This window comes from Leptidea sinapis, chromosome 9, assembly GCF_905404315.1.
Source record: "Leptidea sinapis chromosome 9, ilLepSina1.1, whole genome shotgun sequence".
Classification (NCBI taxonomy): domain Eukaryota; kingdom Metazoa; phylum Arthropoda; class Insecta; order Lepidoptera; family Pieridae; genus Leptidea; species Leptidea sinapis.
The window spans coordinates 10,153,261-10,179,085 of record NC_066273.1 but is presented as its reverse complement, the minus strand read 5'-3'; the positions used below and the strand labels follow the sequence as shown (position 1 = coordinate 10,179,085).

Genomic DNA, 25,825 nt, shown 5'->3' with positions numbered 1-25,825 from the left:
TCATCGACCTACTGACGCAATTGTATAGCACGTTCAAATTTAAATGAAATGTCTACTTTTTGACAAGATCAATTTTTTTTTAATTTTTTCAAACCGGTTTTGTTCGGTTTTTGTATATCGCCAGCAATTGCGCTTAGGTACGTAACCTACATTTTTTGCATATATGCTAACACAATACTCTATAAAATTGTGCTCAGTGGTCTAATATATTGGAAAAAGCCTAGACATTTAAGAGTTAAAATAAGTTAACACTATAGCAAGATGTTTTAAGTAATACAATGATATGTTAGTTCAACATTATTTATTCATAACACTAATTTGATTGTTAATATGGTCTGTTAATATACTAAGAAAGTTTATATTTATTTTAATGATGCAGATTAAGAAAACTTTCGGACCCACTGGTCAGCAAGTGATGGAGAAGACAATAATCACTCCCTCAGGACAGAAAATAATTCAACGTACAATCCAGAGACCCACGGGAAATTCCCTGGGAGCTAATGGAAAGTCTCCTGTAGCTATCCTCAATAAAAAACTCGCTCAGGTCAGTTTGTTTGATCAACAAATATTTTACATTTTTGCCTGTTTTATCCATAGTATAAGAAATAAAGTATCTCTGTCGAGTGTTTGCTTTACTGACTTGCAATTCTGATGAATTATAAAATAGATATACATTTGAACTATGCTAAACTAAATGTACAAACTTTAGGTATTCCTACTTGAGTTTGTGATGTTTGTATGATAATTAAGTCAGTTTATTGAAACAATACTAATACATACTACTCGGTTACATCGTCTCTGGACTTGACGTCGATGACGTCACAGAGTCGCTTTGTTACGGTGTGCAAAACAAGCATCACTAGGATATTATTATTAATAAATAAATAACGAGATTTTTTTTCAGTATTACAGATTGATGTAAAAGTGTTGTGTTGTAATGCTGATTATTATTATTATAATTATGAAAAATCAATGAAAGTATCTAGGTTAAGTTCAAAAAGTATTTATTTTTCTAACTCTTATAGCGACACAGAACAATGGAAACTTCAAAAACAAAGCAGTGATAGTACGAAAATATCACGACATGTAACTAACGGTAATGAAAATGGAAACTGTACTGACGCAATCGGACGAGCGCGAGGGGGTGAAAGGGAAACGGGAGGGGCATTACGTTCCAGCGACACACAGAGATAATGTGGCCGTGTAGTAGTTTTTTATTTTTAGGTATTTGGTTACTTATGGACAAAGTCTTGTTATAATTATGACGACCCATATAGCCGAATGGTTAGTGACCTTGACTATTAAGCTAGAGATCCCGGGTTCGAATCCTGGTAGGTGCAAACATTTACATGATGAATATTCATGTTTGTTTCCGAGTTATGGATGTTTATTTGTATTTATGTAGGGTCAGTAGTTCAACAATTAACCACTCGTACACAAAATTAGCCTCGTTAACATTTAGCAAACGCGACGTTGCCACCTCGTGCAATATTTAAATTCGGGCGACGCAAACGATATTTACCCCGCTCCCTAGTTGGCGGCGAGCTCTTGCGTCGAGTGGTGGTGTGAGGACCAAATTATTCGAAAACGGTGAAAAAAGTAAACCAAAAATCGTAAGTATTTTTTCGTTTCACGTCTTTAGATAACAATTTCATAAACCTTACTATGTTAGCCTTATAAATATGATATCTGTGCATCTTTTAATGTAGATATAGCGTGCGTCGTTTAAGTAAGTTGAAAGTAATATTCCATTTTCTGTATCCGGAGGTGGGTCGTGCACAGTTAACCAAGCCAGTATGTCCAACAGTTAACCATGGTTACTTACTGTTACTTACTGTATGTCCAACAGTTAACCATGGTTAACTGTTGGACATACAGTAAGTAAAAATAATAGAATATATTAAATATTGCGCTGAAATATTTTATGGTTTAACTACTAAAGATTGTAGACGTGTTGCTTATCAAATGGCGAAAGCCAACAATATCAAAGTACCCGCGTCCTGGATCAAATCAGAAATGGCTGGATTTTAATGGCTACGTTCATTCAGAAAAAGACACCCGGAAGTGTCTTTAAGGAAACCAGAAGCCTGCAGTTTGGCAAGGGCAAGTGCTTTTAATAAACAGAATATTGAATCATTTTTTCACAATTTAAAATCTGTTATGGAGAGACACCCAACATTTGCAGATGGCACTAGGATTTACAACTTTACTACGAAACTTCAACTACCACAGTACAAAGACCGTCTAAGGTATTAGCACCGAAACGCACAAATATATCCAAAATTACAATTGGAGAGAGGGGTACCCTTGTCACAACCTGCTGCATTGTTAATGCAACCGGACAAGCTTTGCCTCCGGCTATGGTTTTCCCCAGGAAAAAGTTTCAACCTCACATGTTACATGGAGCGCCATCAGGTACATTAGGTTTAGCTGCTGCTTCTGGATGGATGAATGCCGAGATATTTGTGGATGTAATGAAACACTTCATCAAACATGTGTCAGCTTCAAAAGAAAATCCTGCACTTTTAATTATGGATAATCATGAGAGTCATCTTTCGCTTGAGGTACTTAACCTTGCTAAAGCTTCAGGAGTCACTGTTTTAACCCTTCATCCACACACCACTTCAACCACTTGAACGGTCCATTTAAGTCATACTACAATGCAGCAGTGGATTCATGGCTATTAAGAAATCCGGGACAATGTTTAACTATTTACAATGTTTAATTATTGCAGAATGTGTGGGAATCGCATATATGAAGGCGATGACTCCGATAAACATAATCAACTCATTTAGGAAAACTGGTATATTCCCATTTGATCAATTTATATTCACAGAGGTTGACTTTATGCCTAGCACGGTGACGAACAGCTCACATACCTTAGAAGACATTGAAAACCGACAGGGTGAAAAATCTCCGTCACCATCTCTTCTCGATAATGTTGAACCGGAACTCAACGACTCAAACGAAGACAAAGATATCACGCCTCCAGGAATTGTCACACCCGAAGCGCCATATCCATCTATAGTTGAGAATAACAATCCGCAACTTGATTCTCCCGACGGCTCAGATTCCCTTAAGCAATTAAACAGTGATCGTCAAAATGTTGGTAATCAGCCAAATTCATCCAATATCCGAGATAATCTTCAAATACCGTCTCCAACTGTGAAAAATATTCATCCACGTGAAATTCTTCAATCTACTCCTTCGACAAGCAGAAATATTATTGCACCCCTGAAATTCATGCCGCCAATAAAAGCAAAACGTCGTGATCCAAAAAGACGTAGAACACCTGGAAGAAGCATGATAGCTACGGATACTCCAGAAAAAGATTGTATTGCCGCTAAGAGGATAAAAGCGAATAAGAAGCTGATTAAAAATGTCAAGCAAGACCTATTCACCCAAAATACTCCAAAAAAGACAGGTAAAAATAAAAAGAAACCCAACATTGCCAATAATCCAGAGACATCAGAGGAAGAAGAATTTATAGCGTGTGGAGAATCGTCTGGTGGTGAGGAATATGCCAGTGAAAACAAATTTGAGTATGGTGAAATTATACTAGATGGCAACTTCTTACCATTGACTCGAGATCCAAGGGAGCAAGAATATGTCGTTGTGTTATTTCCATTTAAGAAATACTCTGTTTACGTTGCCAAAATTTTAGAAGCCATAAATGAAGATGATGAAGATTCTGACTATTTTGTGAGTTTTTTGAGATTAAAAAGTAGGGCTCATCAAACATTTTGTGAGCCTCTCAAACCTGATACAGCAGGAATACAGACCAAAGATATTATGTATATTCTGCGGAAACCGAAAATTACTGGCAGCAGCCGAAGACAAGCGTCATTTTCATTTAGCGTACATTTTGATATGACCGCGTTAAATTTACGCTAGAATTTTGAATAATAAATATAAGACATTTTTTATTTTTCTGTGAGAAGTATAATATTTTATTGTTCCTAAAACTGTGATTATCGTAAAATTAATCCTACACAATTAAGACTGTTAAGGCTTTAGTAATATATATTAGAAGATAGACATTAGTTTCATATTAAGAATGTTGACGCTTTTAGACTGATTTTATGCCAATGTTCGAAATTAAGGTTCCTAATTGTTATAGTTATAAGTTCAAACCAAAACACCAATAAATTATTTATTTTGTAACTTTCCTGTAATTATTTGTTTATCATTTTATACCTGTTAATTGTGTACTACTATGAATAACTGTAGCACACCCCCTGGTTAATAGTGTACCAAGACGTGGACACCAATTAGCCAATTACCATTTTTTTTTAAAATACATTTTACTGAAAATCTATAGAGATATTTAATCATTTGAGAATTGATATATGTAATCAATGAATCTATGCATTGCTCTTCGCAGATAAAGTCGAGTTTAGATGAACAATTGTGAATAATATATAGTTCTTAAAATTGGGTGGTTAACTGTTGAACTACTCACCCTATGTTTAAGTAAGTATATTGTATTAAATATATCGTTGTCTTGTACCCATAGTGCAGGCTGTGCCTAACTAGGCACCAAACTTAGTGCAAGATAATTTGTGTAAAAGTGTGTCAACATTATTATTATATTTAAATGCGAATGTTCTGTACAGAGCCAAGGCGACAGCATTATACGTCGAGGCGGGTCCCCGCGGGGTCGGGGCCGCGGGTCCTTCTCAATGTCGCCATCCAACATTGTGCGCTTCAAGGAAAAGCAGGTCTCATTCGATCTCAGTCAAAACACCACTGCCAACGTAAGTACAATAACATTAGCAATGCCCTCCACTTGATCTCGTGCTACCTGTTATTATGAAACACAACTTGGTTTTGATTGTTCGTTAGGATCACAATTTATACCATTTTACTTTTGGTGTTTATCATTTGGGAAAGTTAGTAATCTATTTATTTATTTATACTTTAATAAAACGGCGTAAGCCAATTACAATATTAAAGTAAGAATTAATTACAAACTAGACATATTACACAAATAATAGTTAATAAATACAAAGTTTACTGTAAATAACTAACAATTAATTAACATCCAAATACCGTTCATCCATTCCTCTCACAAAAACGCAAGCACTCTGTTAAAATCGTCTGCCATCCATCCGCAAATAAATCACAAGCAGGGTTGGCTTCGAGAAGAGCGTTGAGAGCAGAGAGAGACCTCGGTATAGGTGAGTTGGTGCGAGCCACAGTACGATGTGTCGGACTTGAGAACAATCTATGCTTGCGCCTCGAACAGTAATTGTCCGGTACAAAGATTCTACATAGCTCAACATGCAAATGATGCCGCAATGAATGCGTCTCTATTATTTACTGCAGTATTTGTATATTACCATTACTTAAGTAGAATGTTCTGGCATATAAATTATATATCTAAATTCGAGATACACATATTTGATGCTTTATGCTGCAACCTGTCAAAATTTTTCTTTCCTTTTGCCTAACAATAAGATGGCCGTTATAATATATCATTTTGAAGTATTACATTTTCCGAGGATCATGGTTAGATACTTATTGTCAGAATTTTGAAACATACATGGGGTTATTGTAAGTAATCCTAGAGGTGTTGTGTAGCTCTGGAAAACCGCTTGATTCTAATTTTTCTAACATCTTGTACGTATCTGTCAAACTTAGTCTATGATAGACCAGGGGCGTGCATTGTTTTTCTAGTAAGGTAGGCATTGGGGATCTAACTAGTCGTAGTTAAGCAAAATTGCTTACCGTAGGTATTTTGTATCGAGCGTAAAGAAAAATTTTATGAGTGGGGGTTCAATAGCAGTTTAGTATGAACTAAATTATCTTTAACACCTAGTGTTATATTTATTTAGGTTCATAAAGAGATAGGCACTGCCTAATTGCCTATAGGATATGCACGCCCCTGTGATAGACACATGTGTGGTTTTTAGTATGAGACGTCGTCAGAGTCATCGGACGGCGTGGAGGACCCGTTCCCGCAGGACCTGGGCCCCATCCCGCCCGCCAGTCCGGAGCGCGAGCTGACGCTGTGTCCGCTGACCGGGCGCCGCCTGGCGCGCGCCGAGAACGAGCCCACGCCGCCACCGACGCCCTCGCCACCTGCCACCCCGCCGCCTGCCACCCCGCCACCTGCCACCCCGCCGCCCCTCGACCAGGAGACCATGCTGATGAAGGTAACGACCGACCCAAGGATGCCGGCTAGATTATGGGTACCACAACGGTGACTCTGTCAGACCAAAAAAGGTGACGATTATACCAGTTACGGGTAGCCGAATTGAGAGGCTTAGAAATGATTTGGTAAATACTATACCATTTTTACACTGTGGTGGAACTGCTAATTTTCACTATAACTTAGTCTTCAATTTCTTCTGTGAGGAATTTGACAGGATTTTTAGTCCAGTAACGGTAACAGTAAACAACAAACATTATTTTAATGATTGAGCAACAATTGGTATCCACAAAAGTCGTAAACGCTTATATGATGAGAAACAGTATAATAATAGTGAAGAATTTAAAATATATGTAAAAAAAATACTCCAAGCTCTTTAAAGTAGTTTGTCATGAAGCGAAAACACGTTTCATTGCAGATAAAATTAAAAACAGTAACAATAAAGTAAAAGCGACTTGGAATTTAATTAACAATGAAACTGGTAGATCGAATTGACGTAACACCTGTATCTGTTTAAATAAAAATTTGTACCTAAAACTAGAGTCGCTAAAGACAAGTATCCACCGTGGTTCAATAAGCAATTAACTAAGTTAACAAAAGAGAAAAATAAACTTTAACATAAATACAGGGTCTATCAAAACCCGTTAGATAAAATTTCGCTTCAAATCTTAAATAAGAGATGTAAGCAACTAGCTACATCATGCTATAATAATTATATACAAAGGGCTGAAGATAGTATTAGAATTAATCCCAAATATTTTTATTCGTATCTAAAAAATAAACGCAGTAATTTAGTTCAGATACCTCAAAATATAACTCTCAATGATACAACTGCATCCGATGGGCAGAGCATATGTAACTTGTTCGCCAACTACTTTTCTTCAACGTTTGATAATACTTCAGCTCATCCAACCACACAAATTAGTACAACTGTTCATAATACTAACTTTATTGGCAAAATTAATATTGGTCGAAAAAGCATCCTAAAACAGTTAAATGAACTTGATGTTCACAAAGGGGCTGGACCAGATGGCATTCCACCGTATTTCGTGTCTAGGTGCAGCCTAGCTTTGAGTTTTCCACTTTTTCTTATAATAAACAGGTCTCTTTCTACTGGTATGTTCCCTTATATGTGGAAAACTGCCAAATTAGCTCCTATCCATAAAAACGGAGATAAAGACATTATTTAGAATTATAGGCCCATCTCAATTCTGTCCGTATTCGCGAAGTTATTCGAAGTATTGCTCTATCCGTATTTAATGAGCCATACAAAACAACTTCTCGTACATGAGCAACATGGATTCACTCAATCCCGTTCAACGAGCACTAACTTGGTTGTATACCATAATGAAATAGTAAATGCAGTTGATGCTGGTGTACAAGTAAGCGCTATTTACATGGACTTTTCAAAAGCCTTCGATAGAGTTAGCCATATTATTTTATTGGAAAAATTAAAGTTATATGGAATAGGCGGGACGCTTTTGGAATGGTTTGATTCCTACTTATCTAACAGAACTCAATACGTAGCGGTGAAGGGCTTCAAATCCGACAATTACGCAGTGATCTCAGGAGTACCTCAGGGTTCTAATTTGGGGCCATGGCTGTTCAATTTATTTATTAATGATATTGTATCTCACATCCAACACAGTAGCACTTGTCTCTTTGCAGATAACCTGAAGTTATGCAGAACTATAACAAGCCCTTTAGATGGCGATTTATTACAAGAAGATCTTAATGCGATATACAAATGGTGTGCTAGTAATAAAATGACATTGAACACAAGTAAATGTTACTCTATCACATTCACTCGCAACCACGATATACTCAGAACTCAATATAGCATTAATGGTTTAGTTCTAGAGGATAAAACTGATATTAGAGACTTACGGTTTTTTTTGATAACAAATTAACGTTTCTGCCTCATATTGATAATGTTATTAATAAATCTTCAAAAATGCTAGGCTTCATCATCCGTAACTGTAAAAAATTCCGCAATCCAACAACTAAAATAACCCTGCATAATGCTTATGTGCGCAGTAATCTAGAATACTGTAGCATCGTTTGGTCTCCTCAATACAACATTCATCAATTAAGAGTTGAACGCATTCAAAAACGGTTCTAATGGCACCTTGCTTTTTCTTGTGGGGTACATAAGCAATTGCCATCGTACTGCGATAAGTTGAGACACTTTAACTTGAAAAGTCTTTCTATTCGACGACAAATGCTAGATCTAATATTTTTATACAAAATAATTAGAAATCAGCTCGACAGTCCATCACTCGTGCACTCCATCAGCTTACCAGTTCCCCGCCGAGTTCCAAGGCGTGCGCAGGTCGAAGCTGGCCTGTTCCATCAGCCATTTGCCAAAACTAACCTTAAGCAATTTTCTCCCATACCATGTCTATCAAGAACTTATAACTCCATCTGTGGTGTAGTAGATATTTTTAACGATTCTTTACCTGCTTTTAAAAAAAATATTACGAGATTGTTAGGCGCCAAAATATGATTAATATTCTCTTCTTCTTTCTTTTTTTTCCTTCTTTTCAAATTCGTATCTTGATTTTATAATTTTTGCTTTATTTTATATAATTGTTTTCTTGGTGTTACGGAAGCAAAGACTGTGCATGTTATGACACCTTAATTTGTTCTACATTCAACTCATTATTTGTTAATATTTGATATATTTTAAGCGTATTAGAATGTAACAACTACTGGTTGTCCTATAAATAAATAAATATTGTAAAATACATACTTGACATTATAGCACCTGAATTAGCAATAATATTTAACGAATGCATAGATGAGGGTGTGTTCCCTGACCTCATTAAAAATACAGCAAAGTTATACCTTTGTTTAAATCGGGCAGTTCTTTTGACCCTGCTGATTTCAGTGCAGGCAAGTAGAATTTTTGAAAAACTTTTGCTTCAACAGCTACAAATGCATTTTTGTAAATGAATGAACAACAATCAATTTGGTTTCACTAGGGCGTTATCAACAATTAATGCGGGTACTAGGCTTATTGAGCACATCTTTTGTGGGCACATTGGGCATTTTTTGTGATTTGTCCAAAGCATTTGACTGCGTCCACCGTGAAACTTTACTCCTAAAACTAAAGCATTATGGAGTAAAAAAAGAGCCCTAAATCTGTTATAATCATATTTAAGCGAAAGAATTCAGATAGTCGATGTAAATGGCAAACGGTCTTCGGGTAAACCTGTGGGAATGGGTGTTCCGCAGGGTTCTATTCTCGGTCCTTTCTTGTTTCTTATATATATTAACGATCTACTGTCTGTGGTAGATGATAGCCATGGGATTGTATTGTTTGCTGATGATACTTCACTAATTTTTAAAGTGAAGCGACGTGCAGATATTGATGACGAGGTAAACAATGCACTCTTAAAGATAGTGCGATGCTTTGAGACGAATAATCTGCACTTAAACAATAAAAAACAAAGTGGTGTATAATGAACCGTTCATTACACCAAACATAGTGGAGGTACAAACCAACGTACTTATAAATGACCAGAGATTGGAATTTGTGGACACTACAGTCTTCTTGGGTATAGCGTTAGATAAAAACCTTCAGTGGGGTCCACATATTGCCCAACTAGCAGATAGACTCAGCTCTGTGGCATATGCCGTTAGAGAGTACACGAATGTTGCGACCGCTAGATTAGTGTACTTCAGTTATTTTCACAGCATCATGACGTACGGTATTTTACTGTGGGGTCATGCTGCTGACATTAATATAGGGTTTGCTCACCAAAAGAGAATATTGAATACTGTTCATGCTATATACCAGCTTGGTTATAGACAGTCTCTCAATGAAAAATTTAAAGAAATAAATATTATGACTGTTCATTGTCAGTATATTTATGAAATATTTAATATACTGACACGGGAGTAGGTCAGGGATTGGAAATAATACTCCGCTTATAGGAACGAGTCTTTATTTGCGTTCACTTTTTCTGAACTTGCACTTCGCCGGTCTGCCGCTGTTCCTCTTGTGGGCGGCGGTACCTTCAACGCGTCACACCGCACCGAACACTAAGTCTATAAGAAGATAGAATCTTCTTCCTCTTGGAACACTTCCACTTTTCACTACTTCTTCTTTTCTTCTTCTTCTTCTTCTTTACACTTTCGAGTCAGAACTAGAACTGCTGTAGGCCACGCTTAGTACGGCTTATAAACCCCCGGATCCGTTTTATTTTCAAAATGATTCTCCCATTCCATCTTTAAATTTAAATTGTACTAGAAAATTCTTTTAACTATTTTTATCCTGCTTACACATTTTCCATCCCTTTTTTTCTGTTCGATTTGATCCTGAACTAACTAGAAATTTCCTTTAACTTCACAAAACCCAAAAAAATCCATACACTGGTAGGTGTATCGAACCCGGGTCTACAGCGTCTAAAGTAAACACTTTTCCGCTGAGCTACGAGTAATGCTGACGGAGCTGTTGAAATTAACAATGTCTTAAAGTTTGACAACTCTCGTCATATACTTCGAAGGGATGCTACGCAACAATACGTTCACAAAAATCGTCACCTTTTTGCTCTTAATAGTGATTTTCATTATTATAACACTAGAAATAAGGGCTTGTAACTAATTCTAGTAGGCTTCATAAGATACATAATAGCTTTAAGGGTAAATGTATACACTTTTATAATAAAGTCCCAGCCACTGTTCATTATCTATAAAAAATTTAAATGTTTTATAAAAAATGGCTCTGTCGTAAATCCTATTACTCCACTGCTGAATATGTAAATGATCGGACAGCCTGGGATTAGATTATGATTATTTTATAGCGATTGAAATGACTGTACAATATTGTATATTTTTATTGCAAAGAGCACAAAAAAAAGGTTGCTTGGAGAGTTTCTTGCGCTTCTTCGTCTCTATCAGAGCGCCATTTGTTTCCGAAGCGGTAGTAGTATCTAGTATATTAGAAATGACATCAAAAAGAATTCTAAAGGAATCCATTTTGAGAAAGCGCCGTAGCTAGTCAAATTACTGGGCAAATGAGACTTAACATCTTATGTCCCAAGGTAACGAGCGCGATTGTAGTGCCGCTCAGAATTTTTGGGCTTTTCAAGAATCCTGAGCGGCACTGCATTGTAATGAGCAAGGCGTATCAATAACCATCAGCCTCATCCCTTATATTCATTAATAAATTTTTGCAAAACTATTATACGTATGAGGTAGTAGTACTGTATGTGTAGTAGTAGTATTCAAAATTTGTCTAGACTACAAACTGCTGGTCATTTAAAAGGTGTACAAAAAAGGCACCTTGGTACTTAAAATGTAGTCGTACAGTTCTATACATAATTTAATGATTTCATCAATAATAATATATAAGAATATTTGAAGTTGCAAAATATTCAGGCAAGTTAAAATTTTTGAAAAGTGATACAAATTGGTCATAGTAAATTTCACATGGTTTACGTCAATTTTCAACCTGTTCTAGGTTTCCTTGATCTATGATGATTTCATCTATTTTTAACATTAATATACATAATTATTTTATTGGTGTAATTTCATTTTTATTATTTTTTATAGAAATGTAAACTATGATATAAAAATATGCATATTCGGAAGTGCTTCCTGCAAATTCATGCAGCATTAATCAGTATATTTTAATTTTAGGTGGAGATGTCACCAGGAGGAACTACAGGCATGTTGGTACAAGGTGATGGGCCTCAGCCATCACTCCCGGTGCTTACAGATGAAGATGGAGTAAGTTATATTCATACTTTAATATTATATGTGCATGTTCTCTCTTTGAATGTGTTTTTATCAATCAATGGAAAGTATTAAAATCCGCCATATTTTCATTTCATGTGCTTGTTTATCGTCTCTAAAATGTAAAGCAAGGAAAACAAAAAAAAATCATCAAACACATTCACGTAATATTCAAGATGGCTAACATATTGTGCAACAATTTTTTTTTTCTCAATATCCATTCATTATGTGCCATATAAAACTCATTGAACTAATTTATTAATGTATAATTAGACCGAGGTTAAAGTTGAAGCCAGTGCAGTCAAGCAGTTGTTGGAAGAGGGTGTCGGTGTTGATGAGGGTGAGGAAGTGAGTCTTTTGCACGCTGGACATACACCCATCATGATCCGGGGAGAAGATGGGGTGCTGTACCAGGTTAATATTGATTTGATCTTTGAGCAACAGACCAACGAGTTGCTATACTTGTAGAAACATAATTTTTTTACATATTTAAGCAATCATTGATAGGATACATAGAAAAATGCTTTTGATAATGTTTGCTCTGTTTGTGGATAAAAAAAAAGGAACAAAAGCTAGGTTGAGAATCATTAACAAATGGGAGTTAAGTGTTACTATTCTGATAGCATGTATATTGACTATTGTTGAGAAAACAGTATTTATTTGTGTGTGTACAACATGCTTCATGTTCAATCATGTCATTATGTGAATGTATTTCACTTAATTTATAATGCAACATAGTATAGAGGAACATATCAAAGTTTTTAAAAAGATAGGTGATAACTTTAACTAAATTAATTATCAGGTGGCTGGTGAGAACGAAGCAGGACAGACATTGTTGGTTGCTGCAGAGGGTGTTGAGGGAGCCGTAGAGGGTACTGTAGACGGAGAGGGGGAGGGAGTCATGTATGTCACGAGGGAGGACGGACAGGTAATTAATATTTTTTTTAAAAATGAAAATAAGGTACGGGACGAGCAGGACGTTCAGCTGATGGTGATTGATACACCCTGCCCATTACAAAGCAGTGCCACAGGATTCTTGAGAAACCCCAAGAATTCTGAATGGCACTACATTTGCGCTTGTCACCTTGAGACATCAGATGCTTAGTCTCATTGGCCCAGTAATTTCACTAGCTACCCTTCAGACCAAAACACAATAATGCTAACACTTTACTGTTTCAATCCTCCACTTTGGTACCCATAATCTAGCCGGTATTCTGTGCAAAGGTACCAGGCATACGAAGGTTATCCAGTCAATGAATTACTTTACTTCTTAAATATTACTTGGTATTCAAAATACTATCATCTTGCTGTTAAAATGAATTTGTTTGCTTCCAAAACATTCAATAATTTGTTGACTCACACACAGCCATTTATAGTACAAAATGCATATTTATGTTAAAAAAGCATTAATTAAAAAATATTTCACGGAGTAAGTGGCGAAATCGGGTGCGAATTCAGAAACGCGTCCAACTGATTTTTGTGTACGTGATATGCCTACATACGACTAAGTTATAACTCCGGCTAGCCGCGCAGTTAGTAGAGTAGGGTTTAGCGCTTTCCAAAAGTAAACGTCTTTTCATAAATATTAATAATACCAATTCCTATACAATATGTTTGAAAGAGGCTTTTGTTGTATGACATGGTTTAGTTTTATATAATTATTTGCAGACACTGTTAGTGTCTACTCAAGGCGTGCAAGACGATGTGGAGGGTGTAGAAGGCGTAGCGGAGGGTGAAGCGGAAGGTGTCACGTATGTTACAAGAGAAGATGGTCAGGTAACATATTTTTTAAAACATACTTCATCGTTAGATATTTATATCCTTTAATCTCAATGGAGATTGCTATCTAATGTAAAATCAAAGTGTGAACAATATTCGGGGTTATTGCCTAATTATTTCAACATTGCTTAGACATGTGTTTTGTTAAACAGTGTCTAACTATTTAAGCGTTTTTTTTATATGAGAGGGGGCAAACGGACAAGAGGCTCACGGGATGGGGAGAGGTGAGGCAATCGCCCATGGACATGCGCAACAACAGATTTCGCAAGAAATGCGTTGCCGGCCTTTAAGGTGGGAGTATGCTTTTTTCTTGAAGGTCCCTAAGTCGTATCTGTTCGGGAAAACCGCTGCCAGTAGTTGATTCCACAAAGTGGCTGTGCGAGGCAAGAAATTTCGAACAAAACGCGCGGTTGTGGAATGCCAGACGTCTACGTGATGCGGATGGTACTTTGCACGTAATTTCCGGTGGTGGAATTCGGCCGCTGGAATCAACCCGAACAGCTCCTCTGACCACTCCCCGTGATAAATGCGGTAGAAGATGCAGAGAGAACCCACATCTCTACGCAATGCTAGAGAATCAAGCCGATCGGAGATGACTTGTTCGTCGATGATTCGAACCGCTCTTCGTTGTATGCGGTCAAATGGAAGAAGCTGGTACTGGGGAGCACCCGCCCAGAGGTGAGAACAGTACTCCATGTGAAGCCGAATTTGCGCCATATAAAGTTGCAGGCGGTGGCTTTTAGTCCACACTCATCGCCAACGCCTCTCCCTTCGACTCAACCGCTTGCGCCCATTTATGGGTGAGGTATGCAAGAAGATCACCAGCTGAGCGACCCTGACGGAAACCGTACTGGCAGTCGCTGATCATCTGGTGCCCCTCTAGATATACCAAGAGCTGGCGGTTGATGATCGACTCCATTACTTTAGAGAAAATCGAGGTAATGGCAATGGGGCGGTAATTTGACGGATCTAAGCGTACACCTTTCTTAGGGATCGGGTGCACTAAAGCCGCCTTCCGTAATTTTGGGACTACGCCTGATGAGTAGGAGAGCCGGAAAAGACGGGTAAGGACCGGCGCAAGTTCCGGAGCACATGTCCGCAGCACTATCGGGGGAATGCTTTCGGGACCGCTCGATTTGTGAATGTCCAAGGTGAGAAGCGCCTTAAACACGGCGCCATGCCGGATTTTTACCTCCGGCATGTATGACTTGCACCGTGGAATATACGGTGGTGGTGCACCTTGGTCATCCAGAGTCGAGTTGGACGCGAAGAAGGAGCCCAGGAGATCAGTTTTCTCTTTCGCGTCATGGCCCAGCGAGTCATCATCCCTGTGCAGTGGTGGAATGGCTGGCTGGCAGAAGTTTCCTTTCCTGCTTTCAGCGAGAGGCCATTTTGCAGAAGCGGTTAAACCATGGTTGGGACCTGCCACCGATAGGCACAGAGGAGGATGGAATGAAGAGTTCAATACCTTGCAGTAGCACATCAAAAACAGTGTCAGCAGCGGCATCTGGATGTCCCAGCGAAAAACAGATCTGCCTCCACGGGTAGGATGCTAAAAAGCACCGTATCTTGTCCCACTCTGCTGACCTACAGTGCCACACGCGGCGACAGCCTAAGGGGCGTGATCGGCACGGTGCTCCGGATCAGGCAGTGGTCCGACGATCCCAGAGGAGGGTCAACGGAAACTAGGTAGCCGTCCGTATGTGAGGTCAACAGAAGGTCCAATAGTGAAGGTGTATGATTTTGCACATCTGCGATTCGCGTTGGCGTAATAACCAGTTGCGTCCGACCATATGCTAAGGCGAAGTCGTGATCAGATCTCCCTGCATGATCGGTGGTACGTGAGCCTAGTGGGCGTTAAAATCGCCAAGAAACACGATCTCTGCAGTGGGGATCTGCTCCAACACGGAATCTGTAGCCATTTAGATGTGTTCGAGCAGCCGGTCAGTCTCTGCATTACCGCTATGGGACCTATACAGGCATGCGTAGATTCGCGGATGGTCCCCGCAGTCTATACGCAGCCATATGATGGATAGGTCCTGTCCTTCAAGAAAACTCAGGCGTCGAGAACAGACATCCTCCCTGACGTAAACGCACACGCCAGCCCGTTGTATAAAGGAGTGTTCCAAATTATACCCCGGGTATGAAAGGTAAGATGAATCGGCCAGGGAGGATATCTGTGTCTCGGTTCAAAAAAAGAGCAGGGCCGGCTTCGCCGTCACCAGGTGAAAGTGGACGGCATTTATATTTGAGCGAAGCCCCCTGATGTTGCAAAAGTCCACAGCGAGTGTAGAGGAGGGTGGTTTGAGCCTCCTGCTCTGTTTGCCCCGAGTCAGCGCAGATTTGCCCCCTCCAGAATACGCGGGGCAGCCTGGGCAACCACTATTAGGTACAGGCCCTAATTGTGGACGCCCAGGGACGGATTCTCCAGGGCTGCATAGCCTGGTACCGTCCTGGAGTATTTGGGAGAGGGGGTGTAGGCTTCCGGATACCCCACTCACCGGACGAAACACAGCGGCATAGCCGCTATTTCACGCCGGTTTCGAGTGGGGGAGTGGTATTTCTCCGGGCGTGCCGGCCCAATTCGGTTGTGTCCGTGAGGACCCTACATGGTACTACCACTCGTAAAAAACTACAGAAAGCCACGGATTTGTGATATAACTTTTTTAAAACAAGCGTTCAACACGTGTTTAAGTTTTTTGTAATAATATTTGTATTGTTGGTGCGCAGGACGTCCTTACGATAGACCCGTCGCAACTGGCGCAGCTGATGCCGGGCGTGGAGGGCGCCGAGGGCGAGACCATAGAGACGGGCGCGCTGCAGCAGGTGTGCGTGCAGGTGGAGGGCGAGCCCGGCGAGGACGCCACGCAGGTCATCGCGCAGCTGGTGCAGGCAGACCTGCCGTCACCGGGTACGTAGCGGGTAGGAGGACGACACATAGAGACGGGCGCGCTGCAGCAGGTGTGCGTGCAGGTGGAGGGCGAGCCCGGCGACGACGCCACGCAGGTCATCGCGCAGCTGGTGCAGGCAGACCTGCCGTCACCGGGTACGTAGCGGGTAGGAGGACGACACATAGAGACGGGCGCGCTGCAGCAGGTGTGCGTGCAGGTGGAGGGCGAGCCCGGCGACGACGCCACGCAGGTCATCGCGCAGCTGGTGCAGGCAGACCTGCCGTCACCGGGTACGTAGCGGGTAGGAGGACGACACATAGAGACGGGCGCGCTGCAGCAGGTGTGCGTGCAGGTGGAGGGCGAGCCCGGCGAAGACGCCACGCAGGTCATCGCGCAGCTGGTGCAGGCAGACCTGCCGTCACCGGGTACGTAGCGGGTAGGAGGACGACACATAGAGACGGGCGCGCTGCAGCAGGTGTGCGTGCAGGTGGAGGGCGAGCCCGGCGAGGACGCCACGCAGGTCATCGCGCAGCTGGTGCAGGCAGACCTGCCGTCACCGGGTACGTAGCGGGTAGGAGGACGACACATAGAGACGGGCGCGCTGCAGCAGGTGTGCGTGCAGGTGGAGGGCGAGCCCGGCGAGGACGCCACGCAGGTCATCGCGCAGCTGGTGCAGGCAGACCTGCCGTCACCGGGTACGTAGCGGGTAGGAGGACGACACATAGAGACGGGCGCGCTGCAGCAGGTGTGCGTGCAGGTGGAGGGCGAGCCCGGCGAGGACGCCACGCAGGTCATCGCGCAGCTGGTGCAGGCAGACCTGCCGTCACCGGGTACGTAGCGGGTAGTGTACTAGTTCAGCCCAGTATCTTAATATTATTAGCCTTGTGGTTGGACAATTAATTATTAGTAAATATCACTTTTCCTCGATTTCTGTGCAAATTAGCAAAAGTCTGCTCCAATCTTCTTGATTCCTGCCTTTTTGTGGCTATTCCAGGTTGTTCCTGCCACTTAACTTATAACGTCATCTCATCTGCTCTGTGGTCTGCCTCTATTACTTTTTCCAAACTTTGGGTGTCTCTGGGTGACTAATTAACTCCATTTCCTTAAGAGTAAATATAACCGTGCCTCCAGGTTTCTTAAGTGGCAAATCGCCCGTATGAAGTCAAAGCACGTCGTCAAAATCGGCGAGCGGCTTTTCAGTTACCCGATCGGAACACGCTAGTTCTGGTCGTTGTCGAAAGCTGCTCTTGGTAACTTCAACCAGCCGTCTATGCCGCCGTTGCACCTGAGGAATGATACCCTGGCCCATTCGGCAAAAGTGAAAGCTGATCTCCTGTGCGCTCTTTTCGCCTCCAACTCGACTCTTGAGGTCAACGGAAAAACACCGCCGACCATCCCGCGGTGTCAGAGCTCTATCCCTGAAGGACAGTTCAGACAGAAAACTGTTAGGCAAGCTCTGTTCTCGCAGGACGTCAGGAAGTCGAGCGGGCCGGATGGCATTTCTCCAATCGTGCTCCCTGACTCATAGAGGTCAGCCCTTATCCATCCGATCCAAAAAAAAATGGAGACAGTTTGGATCCGGAAAACCTATTGGGCCTATTGCTATTACCTCCCTGCTCTCCAAAATCATTGAGAGCATAATCAGCCGCCAGCTCTTGGTATATCTAGAGGGTCACCAGTTGATCAACGACCGACAGTACGGCTTTCGCCATGGTCGATCGGCAGGTCGGATCGATCGGAGTAACACATAGATGGGCGGCGGCTATTGAAAGCAAGGGGGAAGGCCTGGCAGTTTCCTCACTGGGCGCAACATACAGGTCGTTGTCGACGGATATTGCTCGAACCCGAAGCCCGTGAATGCTGAAGTGCCCCAAGGCTGTATGCTATCTCCAACGCTGTTTCTTCTGCATATGAATGATATATTGGGCACCTCCAATATACATTACTATGCAGACGACAGCACTGGTGATGCCGTATACACGGGCCATGCAGGTCTCTCTAGGGAAATCGTCGAGCAGTGCCGGGAGAAACTTGTGTCTTCTATCGAGTCCTCTCTTGAGAAGGTCGCGGATTGGGGTGAATTGAACCTTGTCCAATTTAACCCCCAGAAGACTCAAGTTTGCGCGTTTACCACTAATAAAACTATATTTGTCGTATCACCGCTCTTCGATAACACTTCCCATAATGCCTCGCCATGTATCGGAATACTGGGTCTCGAAATCTCTAGTGATTCCCAATTTCGTGGCCATCTGGAGGGCAAAGCCAAATTGGCCTCGAAGAAACTGGGCGTCATTACTTCAAGCTGCCCACATACTAGCGCTCTAGAAAGCGCAGGTCCGGCCACACATGGAGTTATTGCTGTCATCTCTGGTCTGGCGCACCCCAGTATCAGCTCGATCCATTTGACCGCGTGCAACGTAGAGCAGCTCGAATTGGGGACCCAGTGCTCTTTGAACGGCTGGATCACTTGGCGTTGCGTAGAGATGTCGCTTCATTGTGTGTCTTCTACCGCATTTATCACGGGGAGTGTTCCGAAGAGCTGTTTAACCTCATTCCTGCCGCCGAATTCCACCTTCGCACGACACGCCACAAGTTAGGATATCATCCCCACCGATCTTGTGTGGCGGTCCTCAAGCAGTTTTCTTCCACGTACTACAAAGCTGTGGAATGAACTTCCTTGTGCGGTGTTTCCGGACGATACGACATGGGTACCTTCAGAAAAAGCGCGTACACCTTCCTTAAAGGCCGGCAACGCTCCTGTGATTCCTCTGGTGTTGCAAGAGATTGTGGGCGACGGTGATCACTTAAAAACAGGTGACCCTTACGCTCGTTTGTCCTCCTATTCCATAAAAAAAATATGTACCCCAGTGTCAGATCAAATGATTTGACCACATCCACGTGCCGATTGTCTAATATCCAGGACATTACGAAACGCTGTACGGCGTTCATATATATATTTATTGGGGTACTACCTACAGTTTTTTCTGTTCAATATATATCTTTCTGAAAACCTGGCAAAATTTGTTTATACTTAGGTACTTCAACAGACTACAGTATAATGATACATTTACAAATATAATGTTAACATTATTTACAATTCTAATATGTACACATATAAGAGATATGCACAACATTAATTAATAATAATTTAAACTTAGTGTTTTATAGCTAGCTACATGTATACAATATTGTGGTGTTAGAGAGAGTGTGGGCTATTGTGATATTAACCATCAAGTTTTCCTATTATTGGTAAATAATGGTATAATATCCGGACGACCGAGCCTTGCTCGGATTTTTAAGAATGTACAAAACTTGAACAAAAAAAAAACTAATAGTACATCTGGATTCGAACCGGGGTCTTCTGCTCTCCGGATCACCCAATGTCCCATCTGAGCTAATATAGTCTTGTATGTAGTGGCGAGATTTACCTTTGTATTCTAATGTTATTGTAGCTGTTTCTCATTAAAACACGGATAAAACTACATTTTTTAAGTGGAAACCTAGCTAGATTGATTTATCGCCGCCGAAATCCCTGTATACTAAATTCTATGAAAATCGTAGGAGCCGTATCCGAGATTCAGATTATATATATATATACAAGAATTGCTCGTTTAAAGTTATAATACCTGGACGACCGAGCCTTGCTCGGATTTAAAGGATGTACAAAACTTGAAAAAAAAATACTATAGGACATCTGGATTCGAACCAGGGTCTTCTGCTTTCCAGATCACCCAATGTCCCATCTGAGCTATTACAGTCTTGTGTATATAATATATATATAAAAACACGGATAAATTACATTTTTTAATATTGAAACCTAGCTAGGTCGAATTCTCGCCCCCGAAACTACCTGTATACTAAATTTTATTAAAATCGTTGTTAAATTTTATTGGAGACGTTTCCGAGATTCAGAATATATATATATATATATATATATATATATACAAGAATTGCTCATTTAAAGGTATACGATATGATATTAATTGTATCGATATACTGCAGGTGGCACGCGGCGGGTAGTGCTACTGCTGCCTGACGGGAGTCTGACGATGACGGAGCTGGACAAAGACCAGTACGAGTCCATCACAGAGGGAGGGAAGGGCCTGGAGTGAGAGAGCGGCCGCCGGCCAGCAGAGTGATAGACTGAAATTATTGATATGATCCATGTGTCGGGCGTGGTTTACGGGAGTTATTAGCAATAGATAGGTTGAATGTATTTTAATACCAATAAAACTGGCTGGAACCGCCTAGCGCGCTGTTTGGACGATACAACACGGATACTTAAAACAAAGTTAGTTCAGTTTGTTGTTGTCGGAAGAAAACCTGTTCACTTGCCATCAGATGTCTTCCTTTAAACCCAAGAAAAAATATGTAACGATCTTCCTTCCGTGATGTGTTCAGGTCAAATTTATATCGCGTCGTAAAATACACCCAGTGTAACAGTTGGTTTGTAATTGTATAATTCGCTAGAAAACTGGTGCACTAACAGCCGTTTTCAATAACGTATCTCTAGTTACGGATACATTGCTATCACCGTTTAATGACAGGATCTTATCTGTCCATAGTTATGTCCAATATAGTTACAGTCCAAGGTAGGTTATTGAAATTTAAGTAAGCGTAAAAGGATAGATTTGTTCTACCTCTAGTAAGTTAAACTAAGGATAGATAGGTTATTGAAAACGACCGTAAGATACGTAATACGGCTATACACAAGGCAGTAAACATTGTTTCCAATTTTGAGCTAAGTATCTCCCAGAGACCCACTCTTATGGCACATATTTCTATCAAAAACTGGCAAGGTTGCCAGAGAACTTGGCACCAGAATGGTGTTCATTACGTTTTCTCTCGGTTGCAGATTACAACAAAGATTTTTGTCGCGTATCTGTTATGATAAAATGTTTCTCGTAACAACATTTAGTATAAGAAAATGACTCAAATTAGCGGTAAATTAATGAGAGTAATCATTTTGGGGTTGTTAGAATTTTATTAATGAAACAACATAATATAATTATGTATGGCGTGAGTTGTAAACCAATTGATAGATTTTGTGAGTATTTGACGAAATTTTCGGCCAGGTCTTAATTATTATATTAGTATAATATATAGGTAGATCTAAAGTATCACTGAAATGACTCAAATTTGCTGTTTTCATAAATAGAATAGAATCTTAAATAATAGCTTGTCTTCATTCTTAGATAATTTATACGTCTCGATAGAGTATCTTGCTGTTAGACAACCGATAAAAACAGGCCAGGAATATTAGTTTAGTGTGCGTGACAAGCTACGTCTTACACTCGCGATTTGTATGAGACACTTTGTGTTAGTGGGCGTGCTTTGCTCAAAATAGAGGTTAACTGTCAACCTCAATTTTTATCGACGTTCTCACAGCTGTCTTTCTAGGCGTATAAATGGTCTAAGTCTTAATTATACATTATATTAAGTATAGCATTGTATGTTCAGAGTAGGGAGTCAAAACTACAGATATCGAAATACCAAGTACCGCGGGATTTGCGTCCACAACACACAGACAGATGTACAATCGTAGCATTAGTTACTTACTAATATCATTTCAATTAGTTGTTTCTGATAGGGAAACTAATATCATTTTTAATTAGTTGTTTCTGATAGGGAGATTAGTAATGCATGCACTTCCGCGGTCTCATTAATAAACACAGTGTAAAGTTACTCTCAAGTTTAAAGTAACCTCTCCCTGTAGTTATGTTCGGACGATCATAAAAGGTCTTTTTAAAAATTATTATTTATTATACAAATAACTAACTACAATTATATTAAAACATGTGTTACTTAAAACAAGTCTGAAGCGAAAGTGAATTATAAAAATATTAAATTATAGACAATCGAAGTTCAGCGTCAGCATCTATTCACTTGTTCAATATAGTAATAGCTTTTGTATTACTTTGAATAAAATAGAATTTAGTGAACCATTAAAATTAAACAATATTATAATGAATTATATCTCTTATAGAATCTCTAACTATGTTATTAATAAACGCTTTGTAAAGTTACACCAAGTTTAAAATTACTTCCCTCTTTATGCAATTCTGTAGTGACAAAGGTAAGATAAATACTTAACTTGGAATAACTTTACTTTGAGTTTATTAATAAAACAGTATGAATATTAGAATCCCTCCTACCTTTGTCACTACAGAATTACATGACAGGGTGAACTAATTTTAAACTTGGAGTAACTTTGCGCTACGTTTATTAATAACACAGCTAGACACAGGTTCTATAAGAGAAATAATTCATTATAAAATTGATTCATTTTAATGGTTAATTAAATTCTGCTTTGTTTAAAGTAATACAAAAGGTATTATTACACATACAGGTACTCAATGGATTCTCATCACTGACACTTGCATTGCGGTTATAGAGGTTACAAAGTATATTTGCGAGGTTGGATGTCCTAGTCTCCGATTATTTAGTGCATTTATTTAGTAAGGGAAGGATAAAAATGAATATTTTCTGTTTGTTTAGAAAATAATTATTATTATCAGTGATAAATTAAATTAGAGGGAAGTTAACTTTCACGCAAGTGTTCAGTATGCGAGATATTATATACTTTTAAGTTTGTAATGAATTGTTATATTATTAATCAATTACAGGGTGCTTTTTATCACGTCTGGGAAAAGATATGGAACAATTAACCGGAGTAGAAAAACACTGGTATAAATAAATAATCTTATTATTTCGCTGCTCTCATCACGACTTAACTCCACGCCGAGTCTCGCGCCAGTCAGCTGTTTCCAAATGAGGTGTAATAATTTTATGAAAATATTCGGATATTTGAAAGAATTAAAATTTTATGGCGCTAATAGGCCTTGTATTGAAGCGAAAGCGCTCTTTTGAGCTAATAAAACACCTAAGTAAAACAATCACTACAATGTAAGTCTTAGTACTCAAAATTAAATAGCATATACTCTATCTCAAAAAAGATGGAATTAAAATCACCCTGTACGAGCATATTCAGGAGTTTTTGAAAATGGCTTTATATTAAGAATGTCGAAAGACTCATAAAATAATATATCTCTCCACAATTACGATCCTTCTCCTCGAGTTTCGTCAGTTAATTTGAAATAATATTCTATCTTTAACTGTGATCACGTCAACTGTGATATACCGTCGATATTTAAACCCCCTTATTCATAATAGACTGTTAACTTAAGTTAGAAGCGAGTGAGAATTAGCAATGCTTCAAAGCATTGCTAATTCTCACTCTGTCTTCTTCTATTGACCTAAGTCATAATGAGAAAAAACACTCCTAAGCGGCTGTTTAAAGTTAGCGGACCATTATGAATAAGGGGGTAAGCCCAAGGGAAAGTTGACCGAGAATAAAAAAACTCATGTCGAAAAACTTCAAATTTAAATAAAAATTGCTAGAAAAACGAAAGAAAATACGAAGCTTAGTAGCAAACACTAAAAGACAGGCTTTAAAATTAGTCGCATTATAAGACTTAAAAATTCATTCAAAAACGAAATTGAAAGATCAATACAGATATTACTTGGCACAATCCAAGTACTGAATTAATATAAAAGAAAAGCTGATTTAATACTATGTCTTACATTTGATAAAATGAGCTTACGTGAATTAAACATATACAGAATGGAATTTTATTGAATTATGGACACACAAAATCCCTTGAAAACAAAATAAAAATAATATTTTTAATAAATTCGACTAGATTTCCGATTACTATTGTAACCTTTAATTTGAAAATATGTTGTTGTACGATTATCAATTATTAACCATCGAAATTAGGGCTACTTGGGTTTTAAATAAATATATAATCACTTTAATGGATAAGTTAACTCAAGACCACCTCGAAACATTCAGTGCTGTAAGATCTCGTAGTAGGTTTAACAATAACCCGACACTTAAGTGTGGGTGGCATAATAGCTGGAACCGTTGACTCTCATCGCATTGCCCCCGTCCGACTATTATTACTCATAGAATTCATAATATGTATGTTTATTCGATGCTTTATAAGGTATGTCCGTTTGTCCTCCCATGCCATAAAAAAAAAATTGTATTACTCCATATTATGGTACTCCTTTCAGCATTCTGCATTTCTCCATGTAAGCTATCAATATGCCAAAACTCACACTATTCCGTGCTCGGCGATATTCATAAAGTAATCCAAAGTTTTCGCGTATAACGTATATATTAACATAATATTATATTTAGTTCTGTTCAGTATGATTGTGTGAGGCCTGATTCGACGTATTTACTCTGCATTTGTCTATGAATCGTAGTTGTGCTACAATTGATATTATGATCCATATACGTTGAAGAAAGTGCGGACCCTTTCAGGTGCCACTTTAGGAACACTGGTACACCATCCTCTGGTATAAATGATAATTCAGAATCCCGCGGGAGCTTCCTCGGTTTACCCAATTGTTCCCGTATATATTTTCGCAATGCATCTCTCATTTCAGAGATAAATAAAGAAAGACCAACTGCTGATTTTACTAATTACTTGAGAGGCCTCGTTCAATGCCATGCTACATTTCATATTTTGATATTTGATAAAGTAATGCAAAAAAAGAATAATGAGAGACATTCATATGACATATTTATAGAAAATGTTTTCTAGGTAAAATTTAAATTATTCGAGAGATATACTTATTACTCAGTTACGAAACTTGTATCTTATAAAATATCGCAGCATATGAACTAAAAATATGTAATTGATATTTCATAATCTTCATATTTGGTCGAATTGGGCCTCAAGTGAGTTTAGATACACTCTGACTGTGTTTGTTATTAATAAACAAAAAATAAAGTTATTCCAAGTTTGAAATTACTTCTCCCTGTCATGTAAATCTGTAGTGACAAACGTCAGATAAGGACTTAAAGTTAAAAATTTGGTATAACTTTACTAAGCGTTTACTAATCACACAGTGAATGTTTAACTAAGTAAGGCTAAGGTTACATGAATAGATTATAGTTAAAATGACACAAGAAAGTTAATGCAACATATCTGTAAATATTATTGGTCATAGCATCATTGTAAATAGAGATTCGAACATCTACGACAAATAATTTTTCTTGTGTTAATATTATAAAATATGAAAACGAACAATTTTGTATTGTAATTTTTATGTGTGAAATAAATAGTTTATTTACTTATTGATGAGTTCTTCTTTTACCTGCTTGGAGTGGTTTTGCCTAAACCTGGGTGTGCATGAATTCAGCATCACAGTGTAATTAAACAGCCTTACTTATAAAATTGGTATA

The 25,825-nt window shown here is 39.3% G+C and overlaps 1 protein-coding gene across 1 annotated transcript; it reads left to right on the top strand.

Annotated features, from left to right (window-relative positions):
* The first annotated feature begins 1,522 nt into the window (after nucleotides 1-1,522).
* Nucleotides 1,523-25,717, top strand: LOC126966250 (proline-, glutamic acid- and leucine-rich protein 1). Its single transcript, XM_050810225.1, has 9 exons — nucleotides 1,523-1,613; nucleotides 4,617-4,757; nucleotides 5,916-6,158; nucleotides 11,801-11,890; nucleotides 12,170-12,310; nucleotides 12,699-12,824; nucleotides 13,565-13,672; nucleotides 16,406-16,586; nucleotides 20,569-25,717. The coding sequence occupies exons 2-9, from the start codon at nucleotides 4,683-4,685 to the stop codon at nucleotides 20,676-20,678; spliced, it is 1,074 nt and encodes a 357-aa protein (XP_050666182.1). The 5' UTR covers nucleotides 1,523-1,613; nucleotides 4,617-4,682; the 3' UTR covers nucleotides 20,679-25,717.
* Nucleotides 25,718-25,825: the final 108 nt, after the last annotated feature.